This window comes from Salvia miltiorrhiza, chromosome 1, assembly GCF_028751815.1.
Source record: "Salvia miltiorrhiza cultivar Shanhuang (shh) chromosome 1, IMPLAD_Smil_shh, whole genome shotgun sequence".
NCBI classification, from domain to species: Eukaryota; Viridiplantae; Streptophyta; class Magnoliopsida; order Lamiales; family Lamiaceae; genus Salvia; species Salvia miltiorrhiza.
This window is the reverse complement of record NC_080387.1, coordinates 861170-879567: the sequence shown is the minus strand read 5'-3', so window position 1 is coordinate 879567 and position 18398 is coordinate 861170. Positions and strand designations below refer to the sequence as shown.

At 39.9% G+C, this 18398-nt stretch overlaps 1 protein-coding gene and 1 long non-coding RNA gene across 3 annotated transcripts; both read right to left on the bottom strand.

Annotated features, from left to right (window-relative positions):
* Positions 1–2247: 2247 nt before the first annotated feature.
* On the bottom strand, positions 2248–3602 carry LOC131006440 (uncharacterized). The gene is made up of 2 exons (XM_057933608.1): positions 2683–3602; positions 2248–2584 (listed from the first exon to the last, which is right to left on the bottom strand). Exons 1-2 carry the CDS (start codon positions 3600–3602, stop codon positions 2248–2250), a joined length of 1257 nt encoding a protein of 418 aa, XP_057789591.1.
* An 11952-nt stretch (positions 3603–15554) lies between these two features.
* Positions 15555–18126, bottom strand: LOC131007202 (uncharacterized). 2 transcript variants are annotated; one of them, XR_009095967.1, is made up of 2 exons: positions 17046–18126; positions 15555–16546 (listed from the first exon to the last, which is right to left on the bottom strand). It is a non-coding gene; the product is annotated as an uncharacterized LOC131007202 (long non-coding RNA). The 2 variants fall into 2 exon arrangements; XR_009095966.1 differs by having other exon boundaries at positions 17051–18126.
* Between the last annotated feature and the right edge of the window lie 272 nt (positions 18127–18398).

Here is an 18398-nt window from a genome sequence, read left to right as displayed (position 1 = left end):
AATTTCCACAGCACACCGGAGCCCGTGTTGTGGAGGAGCGCGGGGATGAAGAGGATGTACCTAGACAACCTCGTATGACTCGCAGTCACAGTGTTCGGGGCCCTGTGAGGGATGCTCGACCCCACGAGCCGGCTCGTCATTCAGTAGATCCGGGCAAGCGCCCAGCGCCGCATACTTCTTCATCGTCGAACGGATCTCGGACTGTATCCAGTCCCAGCGAGGGTGAGGTGGACCGTAAGTGGGTGAAGAAGACGATCCGTCAGGAGATTAAGAAGGCCTTCAGCAAATTCATGGATAAACTGAAGGGCAAGGGTAAAAAGGATAGGTGCAAGAAGAGCAAACATTTCCGAGGGCCCGACTCCCCTGATGATGATGACCAGCGACGGTCCCCTGATGATGACCAGCGACGGTCTCCTCCAAAGCACAGAGCCCCACCAAGTGCTTCAGGGCCCGATGCTTCAGGGCCAAGCGTTTCAGTTCCCTGCGACGACGACCCCCGCGATGAGGAACCTGACCATCCAGAGACCCAGCATTATGCTGCACGCCCTTCAGATTATGATTCTCGCCCAGCAGAGACCTCGGATTACAACGAACAGTGGCGGGCCATGATGCAGTCTGGTCAGGGCGACTACACACCGGCACAGCAGACTTTTGACTTGTCGACCCAGGTCTACCCTCATTGGTCTTCCCCATTCCTGAAGCCGCAGTATAGGATAGAGCCCCCGATATTCTTTGCTGAGCCGCTCACTTCTGTTGCACCATATGAGTGGGGACAGTCTAGTTCTGCAGGACAGGCTCAGACGGAGGAGCCTCAGCCACAGGCAGATCACCCACAGGCACTGCTGCTGCAGCACCCAGAGCAGCCGCCGGCAGAGCAGCAGCCCCCGCGTCGCACTCAGAGGGTGAGGCGTCCGTCTAACTTTCAGAGATCGCCTTGGGTTAATAGCCGAATGCCACGTCCAGTGACACAACACTGCAGTGACCATTATGAGAAGTGGATTGCTAGATGTCGAGCTGGTAAGGGTCGTGAGGTGTATGTCAGGGCCAGTGGTGGTTTGCGGGAGTACGACGACTTCGCGCGGGTGGATAATGTCAGCCAGGAATTCACAACTGGGGTAAATAATCTATTGATTTTAACATTGTTAAATTATTTTCTACTAACTTTCTGATTTTAACTTTGTTGCAGGATATTAACTTGTATTTCTTGACCTTGAGAAATAGACTTCGAGATTCCCTGGATTTACTTGATGACGTAAATGCCCATAACACAGTCATAGTAGACACGGATTGGTTTGTAAGTAAACTTTCATTATTTATATGTTTTCATTGGTGCGGATATAAATTATTAATTACTTATTTGATCTGTAGATATACCTCAAGAAAGAGTGGGACGCTCTATTGCTGAAGTGGGCAGGAAGTGAGTTTACTCCAGAGGAGTATCATATATTGACGCATACAGCAATAGCTGAGGGTTGGGAGCCTGAGATAAACTGGATCTGCCAAGTACGTGGAAAAGCACTTCGGGGCCATGAACTTCCTCCTGGTCATATAGGTTGGATGGATGCCACATAGGTAATCAGTTAAACAATTATTTGTCATTAGTCATTTGTGCTTTATCGTTGTTTCTTATCAATTCATTGTGGTTTGTCATAGGTTCTCATGCCAGTCATAATTGGCCACCATTTTATCCTATGTCGGATTCGGTTAGGAGAAGCTGTTTGCGAGGTCTATGACCCAGTATTCCACAATCTTAGTCAGCGACAACAAACGGCTCGAGTTGGTGAACTACTACCTTTACTGAGATTGTTGCCAGTTGTCCTTCAGTTGTCGAAGTGGCTAGACGACACATCGACTGATTCGATAGTGGCAAAGAACAAGTGGCCACTTATGACGGCGGAGTTTGCTCCAGCGGAGGTTCAGTTTCACCAGCAGGACGCTGTCAGCTGCGGGCCTTTCGTCTGCATATATGCTGAACGACTGGTATCTGGCTCTCCATCCATTGAGTGGGGTAATAGCAACGTGAAGGCATATAGGAACAAGATTTCTAGATCTATATTTTCGTTGTGTGAAACTTGGAAGGCCCGATGCGAGCGCCTAGGTTTTACATAGTGTTGTATATTGTTACCTCCACTCACGTTCTATTTGGTTATTCAACGAGCTTTATTTCCAGTTAATCATTTCAGCTTATCGAATAATAAGATAATTCAATCAATCTCATTAACTGTTACAACACACAAATACATCCCACTACTCCCTGGGCTCAGTCGCCCTGCCAGCGCACGTTCGCTTGCTGTGTCCTTCTTCATGGCAGATGCTGCACTTCTTTGGTTTACGACGCCTGATACTAGAAGACTCATCTGCTTGTGTGCTGCTGCCTTCACCACCACCTCGATGTCTACCTTCTTTTGGGCGCCCCGATTGACCTTTTACAATCAGAGGTAATACAACCGGCTCAGCGATGTGCTCGGGAACCAACCACTGGCGTCTCGGCGGGAGATTATTAACTTCGCGAGAGTAAGTATCGATAAGAAAGTCATTCGTGTAGTACGAGTCTACATACTCCGCGATCGTATCACCGGCCTCACTATAAAAACAAACAAACTCTGATAGTAATCAATATAACGAACATTAGAACATATTTACATTTCAATGTACCCGACAGTAATCATTTCAAGCTCGTACCTTATTGCAGAGATTGAATGAGAACAGGGCAGTTGGTCTAGCTGAAATACTCGACATTCGTATTTTTTCTTCTCCAGATCCACCTTAAAGCTTCTGTCAGCAGTTTGCACCTTATACTTCATGCCACTCAACCTTTGTGCAGTGTATCGATGACTTTTTTGGACTTCAATAGCTACCCTTTTACCGGTCTTAGCAGTCAAGCCTTGCTCGATTTGTTGTGCAGCCCTTAGTCGCTCGCTGAACCATTTCTCAATAACAATTCTGATTGCCTCTAACATCGAGCAGATAGGAAGTCTTCTTGCCCACAACAATCTGGAATTAAAAGCTTCAGCAGCATTTGATGTCATAAAACTGTAGCGTCGCACAGGCATAGGACACATCGAACGAGCCCACTTCTCTGGCCCAATCCCCATTAGTTTATCGTACGCGGCTCTCTTCAAAACCTTCAGGGCGTTCATAGCCCTATTAAAGTCGGACTTCTCGTACGCAAATGCAGCTTGTCGATACACCTCGACCACTGCCTTACCGTAATGCTTCAGGTTATTTTGCAAATGGTAGTAGCATAGGCCGTGGGTTGCATTTGGTAACTCATTCCTGATAGCATTAGCAATGGAGATATGTTGATCAGAGACAATCAAAAGTGGATTGGCTTGGCCATAAACACGTCGAATGCGTGACATGAAATAAGTCCACGATTCATCGCTCTCTTTCGGGCCAACACCATACGCGAGTGGGAACAAACTCTCGTTGTCGTCCTTCGTCACTGCAACAAACAAAATACCCCTATTCTTGCCCTTCAAGTGTGTGCCGTCGACGACAATCACTGGCCGTAAGCTGAACATGAAAGGGGTAGCTGAAGCTGTAAGAGCAACAAATAAGTGTTTGAATCGGCCATCATCGTCAACTTCCCACTCCACCATCGAACCGGGATTGGATTATCTCAACATGTATAAGTACTTGGGCAGCATCTCGAAGGATTGATCATGTCGACCATAAACCATCTCAGTGGCTCGATTACGGGCTCGCAATGCAACATCGTACTTGATCTGTACGCCAAACTCACGTCGCAGCTCCAGCTGGATTGCCTTCGGCTTCAAGATCTCGCAATCGTCGTGTATTTTCTGTGCTAGATATGCTGCGACGACTTTTGCGGGGGCCTTTATTCGCGCTACGCGCCCTAGCTCACCGTCGCATGAGTGCTCATTGGTGAACTTATACACTCCCCAAATGGATCCATCTTGTGACGATGCATGGAGCTTGAAGGGGCACGTATCTGAATGCTTGCATTTGAAGTAAATTCGTCTGCTGTCTGATTTGCTGACAGAAAATTCCTTGCCCTGCTTCATGTTCCACAGACCGATTGCAACGATCAGATCATCTTTGCTATTGAAATACATATTCTTTGACAACTCCCGAGGTAGTAGCTGATAATCTTCAATATCCACAAGTGTCGCTGCAGCGTCCAACGGGATAACCGGAACTAACCAATTAGTTAGTTCATCTGCTCCAGGAACCTGTTCGTCATCATCGTCATCGATCTGCAAATTCTGCCAACCTGCATATTCAATCCCCGCCCTTCTCACGTTCTCTGGCTCCGACAAGTCTTCAGAGGCGCTTGTATCAGTCTCGGCTTCAGACGATGGAACATAATCTTCATCTACATTACCAGCATTCTCCACAAACTGAGGCTCGTACGTATATTGATCATCAGCTGGACCCTAACAACGATCAGTTGTTAGGCGATCGTAATTGTACGGATTTGGCTCATCCCATGAAGGCCAACCCATTGACTGATCATTACCCCAAGTGACCAACGGTTCAACAATTTCTTGCGCCGGTGAATCTCCGGCTAATAGGTCTAAATAAGCATATCTTTGGATTGCTTCCAATCCGTCCCCACCTTCGAATGTTGCACTGGATTCACCTCCATACCCGGAAGATTGAGGGAGATCGAACGAAGGAACATACACTCCTCCACTATAATCGTCTTCGACAACATAAATCTCAGGAAAATGTGGCTGGGACGCCAGCAACTGAAGCAAATCATTGTCATCGGCAAGAAGATTTTTACTGTATACCCTGCCATTTAATCTCTTCATCAAATAATACAAGTTGTAATTAGTGCTCAATGAATTCTCCAACATCAAGTGATTTATCATGTACACCGTAGTGGCCATTGTGTCTCCGAAAATATGCAAACTCTTAGAAGAGCCGCCGATGTACTCATAACCATTGAAGGCACCTCCATAATTAACCAAAAAAAATCTCCCATATTCATTCATCTACAGAAAAAATAATAAATAAATAAATATATGATGTAAAGGGAATAAAATATAAAAATACAACATATAACATGTTAATACACTCGAAAAACATCTATCCGCCCGGGGAAGTTTCCGAGGAAATGTGTCTGGCCGTGTATTACATGATATATAATTACACACGGCCGGACACATTTTCAAGGACACTTGTCAGGGCGGATACATGATTTTCGAGCATATTAACATGAGTTATGTAGCAATATATATGTATAGAACTAAAATGCAACTAATAATTACTAATTAATACTTTAAAACATGATAGAATGTGCTCTAATTCACATGTATTTCCTTCAAACGTGGCTTTAAATCATAGTATGCTATAATATGCTAATAATTCACATAAGCATATAGGATCAAACAAAACATTGAAAATAAACAATAACCAACTTAAATTACATTTCAAACGTAAAATGACATACCTTTAAACGTTCGGATGAGAGAATTCACAAATAATAGCTTCACCAATTGGAAAATATTAGAATTTCTAATGAGTTTGAGTGTTTTTTCACTTTGAGTGTTCGGATGAGAGGATGAGAGAATTCACTCATATATAAACAAAGATTCCTTCATTTCACGTGAATTTCAATGAAATTAGAGTGTTTGACATGAATACTTTACTGACAAGGCTATTTCACATCATATTTGTCGTTTATCATCAAATTTTTTTTAAAAAAAATTATGTCCCTTAATTGAAGGCTAATTAATCGATGTATGTGTGTTTTGAGTGCTAATATCGATTGTGTTAATTTTTAGTATTTATTTTCCATTGATTAATTAGCGTACGATTTACTTGTAAAACCTTCGATTTTAATTCAAAAATAAATAAATATTATTGTTTGTGTCAGTCTTTCACTTGTTCCAACAATAATTTGACCGATTTCATTCTTTAATTCATGACATTGATGTTTTTCTTACACTTTAACAACTTTTGTCATAGATGTGTAAGACTTTTTGCGGAAAACAATGGACATCCATCACAAAGAGAGGGCATTTTCGGCAGTTCACACATTTAGGGCATGGAGTGCTTTACATAGTAAGAGAGGGCATTTTTCAAATTTTGCATAAGAGAAAGGGCATTTTAAAAAAGATAATAAAAAAAATGTGAGCTCATGTACGAAAAGAGAAAGTGCCCCATATTTTTTGGACGCCAAAAATAGTAATTGTGCTTAATTTTTTATGAACGGGGGAATATAAATAAGAATAAAGAATGCGAAAGAATCCATATATGTGAGAGAAGCCACAAATGGTTAATAAATACTCGTATAAATAAAAAAGAGATATAAACAAAAATTACAATATATGTATATATATATATATATATATATATTAAGAATAAAAAATAATACTCACTCCGTCCATAAAATAGAGTCTCATTTGAGGTTTGGCACGGGATTTAAGAGAGTAGTTAAAGAAGATATAAGTGATGTAAAAGTACATTTATAGGGGTAGTGTTAATGACACTTTTTAAATTCTTAATCTCAAATTAACTTTTGAAGTTAATTTTTTTAACTTTAATGATATTATTCAATTTATTTTTTCTGAATTTAAATTCAAACTTTAATTTTCCATAGCAATTCAACATCGTGCAAACACCCTCAATATTCAGAAATTCAATAACCATTTTCTCAAATGAAACCTACATTCATTCATCAAAAAAAGATTAGTAACCCTCAGACATTGAGTCATCAATTGTCATCACAAGGCGACAGACCAAGGCAAAGCATCAATCAAATACAGTTTCATTCCCTCTCTCTCTCTCTCTCTGCGTCCCAGCCCACTTTTCTTTTCTTCTTCATCTCTGCTCTCTCCCTTTCATTCCATCTCTCTGCGTCTCTCACTCTCTGTTGCTCTCCGGCGAATGTCGCCGGCTCTCGCCGCCTCCGGCGCGGCGAGGCCGGCGTATCTTCTTCTCCCCCATTTCTTCTCAACCTCTTCCCCTAGATCTAAAATCAAAATCAAAATCAAAATCAACCTAGGGTTTTTGATTTGCAGATCTGAAGACGAAGTGGAAGAAGACGTGTCGGTGCTGTAGACGTGTCGAAGACCTTCGTTACCGGAGCCGGTGGTCACGGAAGAAGACGAAGCGGCGGTGACCGGTGCGGAGGAAGAGGCGAAAATCAAAGCTCCACCTCCCCCTTCTCTCAACGACGAGCGCCGCCGCTGACTCCTTCGTTCAACGCCACGGTGCCCCCGCCCCCTCTCCTCTTCCGCTCTCTGCGGTCTTCCGGTCTTCGCCGCTCTTCCGTCACCGCCGCCCCCTCCCCCTTCTCTCTCTCTCAACAACGAGCGGCGCCACTGACTCTACAGAGCTCCGGCCACACGGAGCCCCCACCGCCGCCGTTCTCCGTCTCCACCGTCGTTCTCCGTCTCCACCGCCCCCTCTCCTCTTCTCAGTTCTTGATTTAGGGTTCTTCATTTGCAGATTCGATTAATTGAAGCATTTTGATTGTTGCTGAATTTCGATTGTTGCTGATTGTTTGATTTTTGATTGTTGCTGATTGTTTTGATTTTCTCAGTTCTGTGATTGTTTTGATTTTTGATTGCTGATTGTTTCATTTTTATTCTTGCTAAATTTGCAGATTCGAAAGTTTGATTTCTCATTTTGATTTAGGGTTCTGTGAAGCATTTCTCAGTTTGATTAATTGAACAAATGTGATTAAGGAAAATAAGAGAACACTTAAAACATTAATTGTTGGTGGACCACACCATTTACCTACCAAAAAGTGACTTTCTTAATCTCCGTGCCGAAATCAACTGGGCCTATTGGCCTGGGACGGAGGGAGTATTTCATACCCGTGGGAAAAAATCAAAAAACATTGAAAGGTGGTGTATTTTTTTGCAAATTTGAAAGGTCGTGGAAAAAAGCAGAATTTGTTGAAAGTTCGTGTATTTTACGACAAATATCTCATTTATAAATATATGTTTTAAAAATAATTTATTATCTGACTCAATAATATCGATGAAATAATATTATAAAGGGTAAAGGTGCAGATTAGTCCCTAAAGTAGACCCCCCTAGAGCGTTTAGCCCCCCACACTCGACTTTGGTGCAAATACCTCCCCTATAGTACATAAAAAATATGCAACTTAACCCACGAAGAAAACGGACGTCTAACACCGTTTCCTTGAATTTTTTTATTTTTTTCTTTTATTTTGTAGTGGGTCCCACCTTCTTCTTCCTCCTCCTCCGACCACCACCACCACCTCCATTCCGCCCACAACCTCCATTCCTCTGCGGCGCCGGCGAACCTCGGCGCGGCAGCTCCCGCACGAACCCCGCGTCGCCGGCGGAGGTGACGGTGTAGAGGAGCTAGTTGTTAGAGGGAACCGCGTCTCCACACTTCTTGGACGGAGAAGCTGTTGGGGCGGCAGGGGGTGGAGGAGCAGGACGAAGAAGCTATTGGGGCGGCGGAATGGAAAGGGTGGCGCCTGGATTTGGAGGATTAGGGCTCGGAGGCGACGGCTCGGTCGTCGATCTGTTCAGAGGGAACAGAAGGGAGGCAGAAATGAGAGAGAGCAGGCGGCGGTCGGCGGTGGCTCGGCGCCACTGTTGTCGCCGGCTGGAGTGAGTAGAGGAGAGAGTGAGACAGAGACGTGGATCTGGAGCTCGGCGGCGGCAGCCTATGGCTGTGCAGTCGCCGGAATCGAAGGGGTGGCATCTGGTATTTGGGGATTTAGGGCTGAGTGGAGAGGGGGAGAGATGAAGCTAGTCCAGGAGGCGGCTGGAATGGGAAACAGAGGGTAGTCGAGAGAGATGAGGGAGGCGGCGGCGTGGCCGGCGGCGGCTACCGCCGCAGGGAAGAAGAGAGAGGTGGTGGTGGTGGTCGGAGGAGGAGGAGGAAGAGGAAGGTGGGACCCACTACAAAATAAAAGAAAAAAATAAAAAAAATTCAAGGAAACGGTGTTAGACGTCCGTTTTCTTCGTGGATTTATTTGCATATTTTTCATGTACTATAGGGGAGGTATTTGCACCAAAGTCGAGTGTGGGGGGGTAAACGCTCTAGGGGGGTCTACTATAGGGACTAATCTGCACCTTTTCCCTATTATAAATTGATTTGTTCTATTGGGTCCCGGGGTGCTATAGAACTGGTGTAGGAGGGAGGGGGGAATACACCAGTAGGCTTTTTTAAAAACTTTTCTTTGGACTGAGGAATATACAGATAAAACTGAAAAGATGATAGGACACTCAAGGGACTTTCAGTAGCTTGTAAAAGAGTTCAGTCGAGTGAGAAGGAAAACAGAGTAAGGTGAGAGAACTTTTTGATAGTCCGTAGAATTATGAGCAAGAAGTCTCACACAGGTGCGGAAGTAGAGTGAACAGAAAAAGCCTTTAGTGCAATAAGTTATGAATTTTAAGGTTTCTTTTTTTAAGTTAACAGTTTCAGTATAGAGTGATTGTGAACAGTTGAAAACTGAAAACTGTAAGAGACACAAGATTTTTAAGTGGTTTGGAAACACGTTCCTACGTCCACGGTCAGTCGATCAGGCTGAGGAATACTTGCTTGTGCTTACGGGTGCACAGCAAACCTTACGACTGAAACAACTGTTTCAGTACCAACACGCTGGGTTGGATTTCTCTTCTCTTTTCTCAATCTCGCAAAAATACTAAGACTTCACTCATCTCGCTTGCGGGGACTGAGAACTCTTCGAGTCTAGACAACCGTCTATAACACTATCACTCAAACTCACTTTTCGCTCGGTTGAAAAGGGATTTGTTCTTCCAACTAAATTACAGAGAACAAGCTCTCTGTAATAAGTGCTTAGGCTAAAGGTTTACAAAGTATTGCCTAAGAATTCTAAGAGAATGTAGGTAATCAGGAATCTGATTTTGAGCATTGAATATTCTTTCTTCGATTCAAACTTTGGATGATTGTGAGTAGGCTGAGTTGTGAATCCGGCAGTGGTTCAGCTTGTGTGTTTGAATCGATGAAGATTGAATTTGAAATGTCCTGAATAGATCCGTTGGAGGAGATGTTCTTCAGAAATTGTCGTTATGAGACATTCTTGAATTTGGGCTTAAGTCTTCAATCTTCTGTTCTCCATAAAGCTAAAAGAAGGTTACGTCTTCTTCTGCTTGAAGATGGTGTTTGCAGGTCGATGTGACACAGAAATGGAAGCTTTATGTCAGCAAGGACGATCTCCTATCTTTGGTATTTAATGCTTCTGTCATTTGCATTAAATTCACCTTGTACGGTGGTTTACTTCTTTGGCTTCTTGATAAATGGACTGATGCATTCCAAGGTATCAGTCAGAATATTGTCACATAGACTTCAGTGCCATTTCTTTAGTCGACTCTGCCGATCATGTATCTTCATTCTTATGCTTCAGTCTTCAGTCTGGTGTCTTCCGATACTGGTCTTCAGTCTTTGCCACTTCAGTCTAAACTAATATGGACTAAAACACTTAAGTCCAGAAAAGAGTATTTAGACAAGAGAGATATTCTTTCACTTTTGGTATCATCAAAACAAGGAGGTTGGATATATCTTTTTGTATCCCAATATGTTCTATATAGAAAAGCTCCTACCAGAAAGAGAAAAAACTCAATCTATAGTCCAAATAAATGTGTGATATGATAATTTTTGAGGTAATATATAGATTAGGCCAGTTTTATATAGTAAACTTAAAATTTGGACTATGAAATAAAAACTTAAAAAACTGGCCAATTTTTGTATAAAAAGTCAGAAATACCCATCCCTCAAAAATTAAAAAAAATTCACGTTGTGGTCTGTCAGCGAAGAAGGAAGGAGACTTAGGGGTCTGGGATGTTGAGCTTGAAGTGGAGGTGTGGCTTGTGGTCTTGCCACGGCCGGGGTTCAGAGGTGAGGGGGAGCGACGGCAATGGCGGTCTGTGACTGTCGATGCTGGGAATCGAAATTGGAGGCGGCAATTTTCGATCTAGGGCTGTGTGTTGAGAGAGAGATGGGAAAGAGATTTGGGGGAGTTGCGATGGCAGCAGCTCCGCCACTGCTCGCAGGAAAATCTGAGAGAATGGGGGAAAGCGACGACAGTTGGATGTGTGAGTCGTGAGAGTGCTGGTATGTGTCGTGAGAGGGGTAGAATGTGCAGCAGTAGGGGTAAAGGTTCTTGTTGGGAACTTAATGAAATATCCTAGCCCTAGTTTTGATGATACCAAAATCCTTAGGTTTTCTTTGTAATAGACTAGAACTTTACGAACTCAAGTGTTGGAGTTTATTTCCTAGTTTATCTAGTGTTCTGAAGACTGAAAACTGAAGATCGGAGGACTGAAGACTGAAGAACTCAACTGAAGTTAGCGATGAAAGGCCAAGTCAAATACTGATGATTTGACTGAACGAGTTTCTCACTGAAGAATCAGTTGTGACTGATTCATTAATGTTGGCCACATGGATTTAGCGGACTGATACTAAAGTCAAGTATCAGTTGACATTCTTCCTCGGACTGAAACTCCAGAGTTTAAAGGAAGCCACACACTCTCAAATACAACCGCATTAAATGCAGAGATATTGAGGATCGTCATTTCTTTGCAAAGCATTCCTTTTTGGTGATTACTTTTCAGAGGCGCTTTACCTCCTGTACCTGAGACGCCGTTTCTCACCAAACAAGGAACCTCGTAGATTGAAGCCTCAGCCAAATTCGAATTACTCTCACAACGGATGAATTCTTGAAGACCCTCCGCCAACGGATCTATTCAAGACCTCTCCTATAAATAAGCTCGAGGAACACTACAATCTTCACCGATTCAAAAGCACAAGCTGAAACTCCGCCAAAATTGCAACTCATCCATTCAAAGCCTTCAAAGTTTGAATCGAAGAAGAGAATTCCCAAAGCCAAAATCAGTCTACTGATTTCATACATTCTCTTAGATCCTTAGGCAAATACTTTGTAATATCCAAAGCCTAAGTTCCCGATTACAGAGAGTCTGTTCTCTGTAATCTAGTTGGTACTTCGAACCTCCTTTCAACCGAGCGAAAAAGTGTTGAGTAGAGAGAAGATCAGACCAGTGTTTCTGACTCCAAGAGATCTTAGGCACCCGCTGAAAATGCATTGTTGTGTCTTAGCGTGCTAAGAGTGAGCGAGAAATCCAACCCAGAGTGTTGGTACTAGAAATTGTATTTTCAGTCTAAGGTTTGCTGTGCACCCGTAAGCACAAGCCTAGAGTGATTGTCAGTGTGTTTAACTGACCGTGGACATAGGAACTTATTTCGAACCACGTAAAATTCCTTTGTCATTTATCGCTTTCAGTTTTGCTTTCTTATCTGTGCACAAACTTATTTTTAACTGAAACTGATTAATTGCAAAGTAAAACCATAATCTTGACAACGTGTTAATCACAAAGGCTATTTCAAACGTTAAGTTTTCCGCTGCCAGTGTTATTAGTCTAACTGATAAATCTTCGGATAATCAGTAAGATTCATAACACTCCTCTGTTTTAAAATCAAGACTGAAGCCCTACGTGAATATCAGTTAAAGCCTTGTACCTAACTGATATCTCTTTACTAAAGTTATTTTCAGTATCAGTCTTCAACCTTTGTAACTGAAGTTTTCGTAAATTCTTTCATCAGTCAAACTCTGTCAGTATCAGTTTATACTATTTCAGTTAACTTCAAAAGGTTTTTGTTTTTTTTAAAAAAATAGCCTACAGGTGTATTCCCCCCCATACACCTGTTTATAGACCTTTCAGGACCCAACAGTTCTTCTTTTTGATTCTCTCTTTCTCACTCTCTATTATGTTTCATTTACGCTTTGCATAAGCTTAAGCTTCTTCGGATGTCGCCCGACAACGAGATGGCGGGTATGGATCTCACTCGACATGGCTGATTTTTGAATATGATGAACTTAATATTTTTTTAATATTTACGAAGAGCACCAATTATTTTTATAATGTTCTTGAATTCACAATAAGATCTATAAATTCACAACTTAATGTTCTTGAATTCACAACCAGCTCAATGAATTCACAACTTAATGTTCTTGAATTCACAACCAGCTCGATGAATTCACAACTTAATATTCTTGAATTCACAACCAAATCTCGAATTCACAACCAACTCTATTGTTAGTTGTGAATTCAAGTAGTGGTAACACTCATGTTTTCATAGTTTTTAATGTTTATATGACGTCAAATTTATAGGAAATTGAGTGTTGGATAATTATTTTGTGCTTAAATTGATTTATCTTGTGAAATATGATACTTGCTCGTACTATGGTGATTTTTACAGAACTATTGAGTCTGTCCAAATAGTCTGAATGAAAGTTGTAGATTATCGCGATACGAGTTCGTAGGCGATTTCGAGCTCTGTACTGTATTTATCTCATGTGCCTATATATAGATCATTTTCTTGACCTACTAAACACCTCTCTTCACCTCTTTTCTCCATCTTTTTATATTTTTCAGTTCTAGCTTAGAATTTTACAGCTTTCATAGATTATATTTATTTTCTGTAAGATTCAAGATTCCAGTTGTTCATCCTGAATTCTTTCCGCGTTTTATCTATTTTATTTATTTCAATTGCTTTATTTTATTTATGCCTTTATTTTATTTTCTGATGTTTGGCTAGTTCTTTTATCTGAATATAGGGTTTGTATATAGTTGATTAAATATGTGTGCTTGATTTATTGATATCAATTTGTCCTCCAACTTGTGATTTATAATTCTTGGTGCTTATTTTCTTGTGAATTATCTAATCAATAATTTACATGTGTAGTTGTTCAGTTTGAGTCTTGAATGTGATAATTGTTCAGCCGATTCAGGAATGCATGATATAGTGTTAGCCTTGAGTCTTAAATGCGACAGGTGAAGCTATAAGAAGCTATTCTTTGTGTGTTGTTAGGAGTTAATTTCTTTCTTTGAGTTTTGAATGCGATAAGGGATTTATTAATCTACGTTCATAGGTGTTCGTTTGAGAAACTTATGAATAGTGTTGTGATCTTTTATCAAAGCTGGATCAAATTGGTAATTGAATCAATAGATTAAATGCATGTGTTTGATTAACGATAGTGCATCCCTAAGGGCAGAGTCTTTTATTTTTTGAGTTATTATCCTGTTTTATTTGCTTTGTTTTGATTTTAGTTTTATTCATCCATCATATTTGAGTTTACCTGAATATTGTTTGAGTTTTATTAGGATGAGTAATTTCGTTTATCAGTCCTTGTGGATACGATACTTGTTTACTGATTATTTGCTACAATTGCACCGTGTTAGTTGCGATATTTTGTTACTAAGAAATTAGTGATCAATTTTTTTATCACTAAAAAAGTTTATCACTAATTTCTTAACAACAAAATACTGCAACTAACACGGTGCAGTTGTAGCAAATAATCAGTAACCGAACATCGTATCCACAAGGACTGATAAACGAAATTACTCTAAGTTCCTATCGTGGACGGAGGGAGTAATATTTAAACAAATTTATTCTTTACATTTAAAATAAAATATTTCCATAAAATATATCATATTGAAGCTCTTATCGTGATCTTTAATTTGATATGCATATTAAATATTTTATAATTAATCGAATTTGACAATTTTGGAAAGAAATGTAACAACAAATAAGAAGTTAAAAAATGAAAATAAAAAAAATATATAATTTAAATATAAATCTTCAATTTTATTGTAACTACAAAATTGTCACTCAATTTTGAAATTGATTTCAAATTGGAAACTCTCTTTTTAATATAGTATAGATGTACAAACCCTAAGTTCAGATAACAGAACTAGCCAAACATCAGAAAATAAAATAAAAGCATAAATAAAAGAAAGCAATTGAAATAAATAAAATAGATAAAACCTGAAAAGAATTCAAGATGAACAGCTGGAATCTTTAATCTTGCAGAAAATAAATGTAATCTATGAAAGCTGTAAAATTCTAAGCTAGAACTGAAAAATATAAAAGATGGACAAAAAAGAGGTGTTTAATAGGTCAAGAAAATGACTTATATATAGGCTCAGAGAATAAATACAGTACAGAGCTCGAAAATACAAATAAAATCCGAAAATCCCAAAAATTTCCAAAAATTCGATAATTCCCGTCGGACACTATTCACTACTGCGCGCGACTTTCTTGTTCTGGCAATATCTTTTTCTCCCGGATTCAGATTTGCGAACCGTTTGCATCTACGAACTCGTATCGCGATGATCTACAACTTTCATTATGATCATTTATCCAAATTCAGGCTCAATATTTCTTTAAAAATCACTAAAGTACGAGCAAATATCATATTTCACAAGATAAAACAATTTAAGTACAAAACAATTATCCAGCACTCAATTTTCTATAAAATTGACATCATATAAACATTAAAAATCATGGAAATATGAGTGTTATCAAGTAGTCGTGAATTTGAGTTTTAAAGCTTGAATTCATGTTCGCTTATTTCTTTACACGCCGCAACTGCACAGGTGCAATTGTGTATAGTGACAAACAAGGTCGAATCCATATGGACCAATTAATATTAATTCCTATCTTAGATTATTATTTTCTATTTGGACAACCGAAATTGAGAGTTTTTATTTTAAAGAACAATTTGTCACACCCCAATTCTTGAAGGAATAATTACAATCGTGGTGCAACCATTTTATAGAAATAACATAAGCGAAAATCTTCATTGAACCCGAATAATAAGATAACAAGTCGGGCTAGTCCCCTTTGGATCACAAGTTTTGTTTCATGCTTCTGACAACTAGTATTTATTAGCATAAGACTAGGAGCTAAGTGTTTAAGTTCGAATAGATATGTCATTCTAAATCTAACATGAAAGTCTTAAATTGAGAAAACAAAAGACAGATAAGAGTTATTGCTATAGCGGAAGTCTAAATAGGAAATTGAACCATAGCCTCAGCTTAGTCCCTTCAGCACCGGCCAGCCAACCTGAAAATATTTAAAAGTATTTTTGGGCTAAATACTAATATACTCAGTGGGTAAACATTTTCATAAACATTTCATATTTTCATAAAGACAGTTTATCCAATTATAATTGACATAACTTAGAAGGTTTTAAATTGAAAGAACTTCTAAGCATGTTAAAATAATTTCTTTTATTTGTGCGCACATGTCACACTCCTTTTTCGTTACTCGCTGTGATCCCGGACCTTTTAACCAGCGACAGATCCATTTCTCCCATTGCACTTGCGTTGAGGACGTAACTCAGACAAATTGAATTGATCTCGGAACGCTACCCAGACATGCCTTACATTACATGCTTCGGAACACATCCAACAAGCACCCTTATAACGCCTCTTAGTTAGTGCCCGATGAAGATCAACCCACCAGGTCAGCTAACGAGTATACACAATTCTCAAACAATGTGTTAGGTCATAAGAGAACCTCAATTGATTAACTTTGCGAGCCTTAAACAGAGCAGAGTGCACATAAACATTTTATTGGATAAATAGTTTGCATTTCATTAAATAAACAGTTTGCAATTCATTGAAACATTTAGAGCTTAATAACTCAATCATACTTTATACATTTGGAAAGTAAGCCCACCTGGTTAGGCAAAGCCTGAAGAACATAATCATACAATTTGTCTTGGAAAAGCAGCGCTAATCCCCTTGGTCCAGAAAGCCTACAAGAAATTCTATTCTTAATAGGTCTTGTGAAGCTAACTTAATATCTTAGTGAGTGTGCTAACATTCCTGATTCATCACGTCGGGTTTCCAAAATTTAATAAATAAATAATTGAAAGCTAAATTCTTGAGTTAAGGACACCAACAATATCCTTACTCGATTTTCTTTGATAATTGGATTTAATGAAAACCAATTTAAATCATGAGTACTTTTATTTGCAAAAATGCATATGCAAATTCATTTCATGCTTCATCATATAATAAGTAATTACACTTAATATATGTACATAATAATAATATAATATTATTATACAAATTATTCTTTAAAATAATTAATTAACTAATGATAGTGAAATTTATAAACATTAAAGCAGCCCATGTGAATACATTCTGCACAGCCCACTTAAATAAAAATAGATTAGGGCCCAGAAATTTAGGAAATAAAACGGCCCAACTAAAATAAATCAAGAGGTCCAATGGAAGGAAAATAGCCCAAACCTTACCCCTTTCTTCTTCAACACATCAGCCGTTCCCCCTCATCTCAAACTCTCTCTCCCTTTCTCACCAGCAATCCGTCCGCCCCCTCTAAAATCCGCCGCCGTGGCTCCTCCTCCGATGAAGAGCCGACGATCGGCCCTCTCCCTCGCCCCGTCTTCTTCTCCCTCGTTTCCCTGCCTACAGAAGTCAGTGGCCGCAGCAGCTGGAACCAGCCACCGCCGCCTGACCTAGCCTCCTTGGAACCACCGACTCTCTCGTCCTTCCGGCGACAGCATCTAAGCCACCATCACCGGCACCCTCCACTCTCTCTCCTCTCCTTCTACTCTTGGCACCAGCCGCCGCCCGTATCTCAATCGGCGGTGCCGCCCTCTGCAACTGCCCTAGGCTCCCAAAATCAGACGCCACCCTCTCCTCTCTACACCACTCGATTTTTCCGGCGACAATATAGCTACCATGCCACTACCGCCGCTCTAGACTCTCCTCAAGTTTGGCTTGGTGGAATGATATATGAGGTGCTTTTTACTGATGTTGGTATTTTGGGGAAAAGCTTTGATTTTCTTGAATTCTAAAAGAAATGGCTTGAAAATGTATATTCAAGTAGTAAGTATGAATATGTTTAAAGTTGAGAAGATAACCTTATGGATGCTTGAATTGATGGTGGTTGTACAAATGAATTGTGAAGTGCTCTGCGCTTAGCCTTCTTGTGAGGAGAAAAATAATGAATTGTGAGGCTGCAGTGAGTATGGCCTTTGCAGAAATGAACAGTGATGGTCGTGAGTGTTGAATGAAAGGCTAATTAGGTAGGAGGGAGTTATTGTGAAAATGTGTTGGATGATACGACGATTAAAAAATCTTCTTGCTTGATAAATAGATCTCTAAAAATACTTCAAGGTTTTGATTATAAAAACAGCTCGTCATATTTTTTCGAATGCTCAACTTAAATAAAAATGAAATGTTTAAAAATTTAAAATAATTCAAATTTACAAAAGTTTTGTAAATCATTTTTGTTAGAATTAAATAAATTCATTCTCTTTATTCGACGTGAATCATCCTAAATTCTAAGTTTAAAATAAATTCTGAACTTAGTTATAGAGAAACGAGGTATTACACAATTTAAATAAACAACATAAAAGAAATAAATCAAGCTGAGAAATATGGAGAAACAGATATGAGAGAAATTTTTCAAGGTAAAAGTTTCAACAGATTCTAATAACTAACATTCAATTCAATCATCAAGATAATTTTCCTAAGACAATCTCAAAGCTAGTCTATACCCACTCCCTTGGCATACAAACCGTTGATTAGATGCCAGACTACCGTCCCCTGATCATACTTCTAACATGTAACTCTTAA

What these genes read in the sequence shown, in the direction of transcription:
- LOC131006440 (XM_057933608.1), bottom strand. Translation starts at nt 3,602, where the DNA reads ATGGTGGAGTGGGAAGTTGACGATGATGGCCGATTCAAACACTTATTT. An exon ending in CATTCAATCTCTGCAATAAG is followed by an intron (nt 2,585 to 2,682) that starts GTACGAGCTTGA and finishes TTGTTTTTATAG; the next exon opens with TGAGGCCGGTGATACGATCG.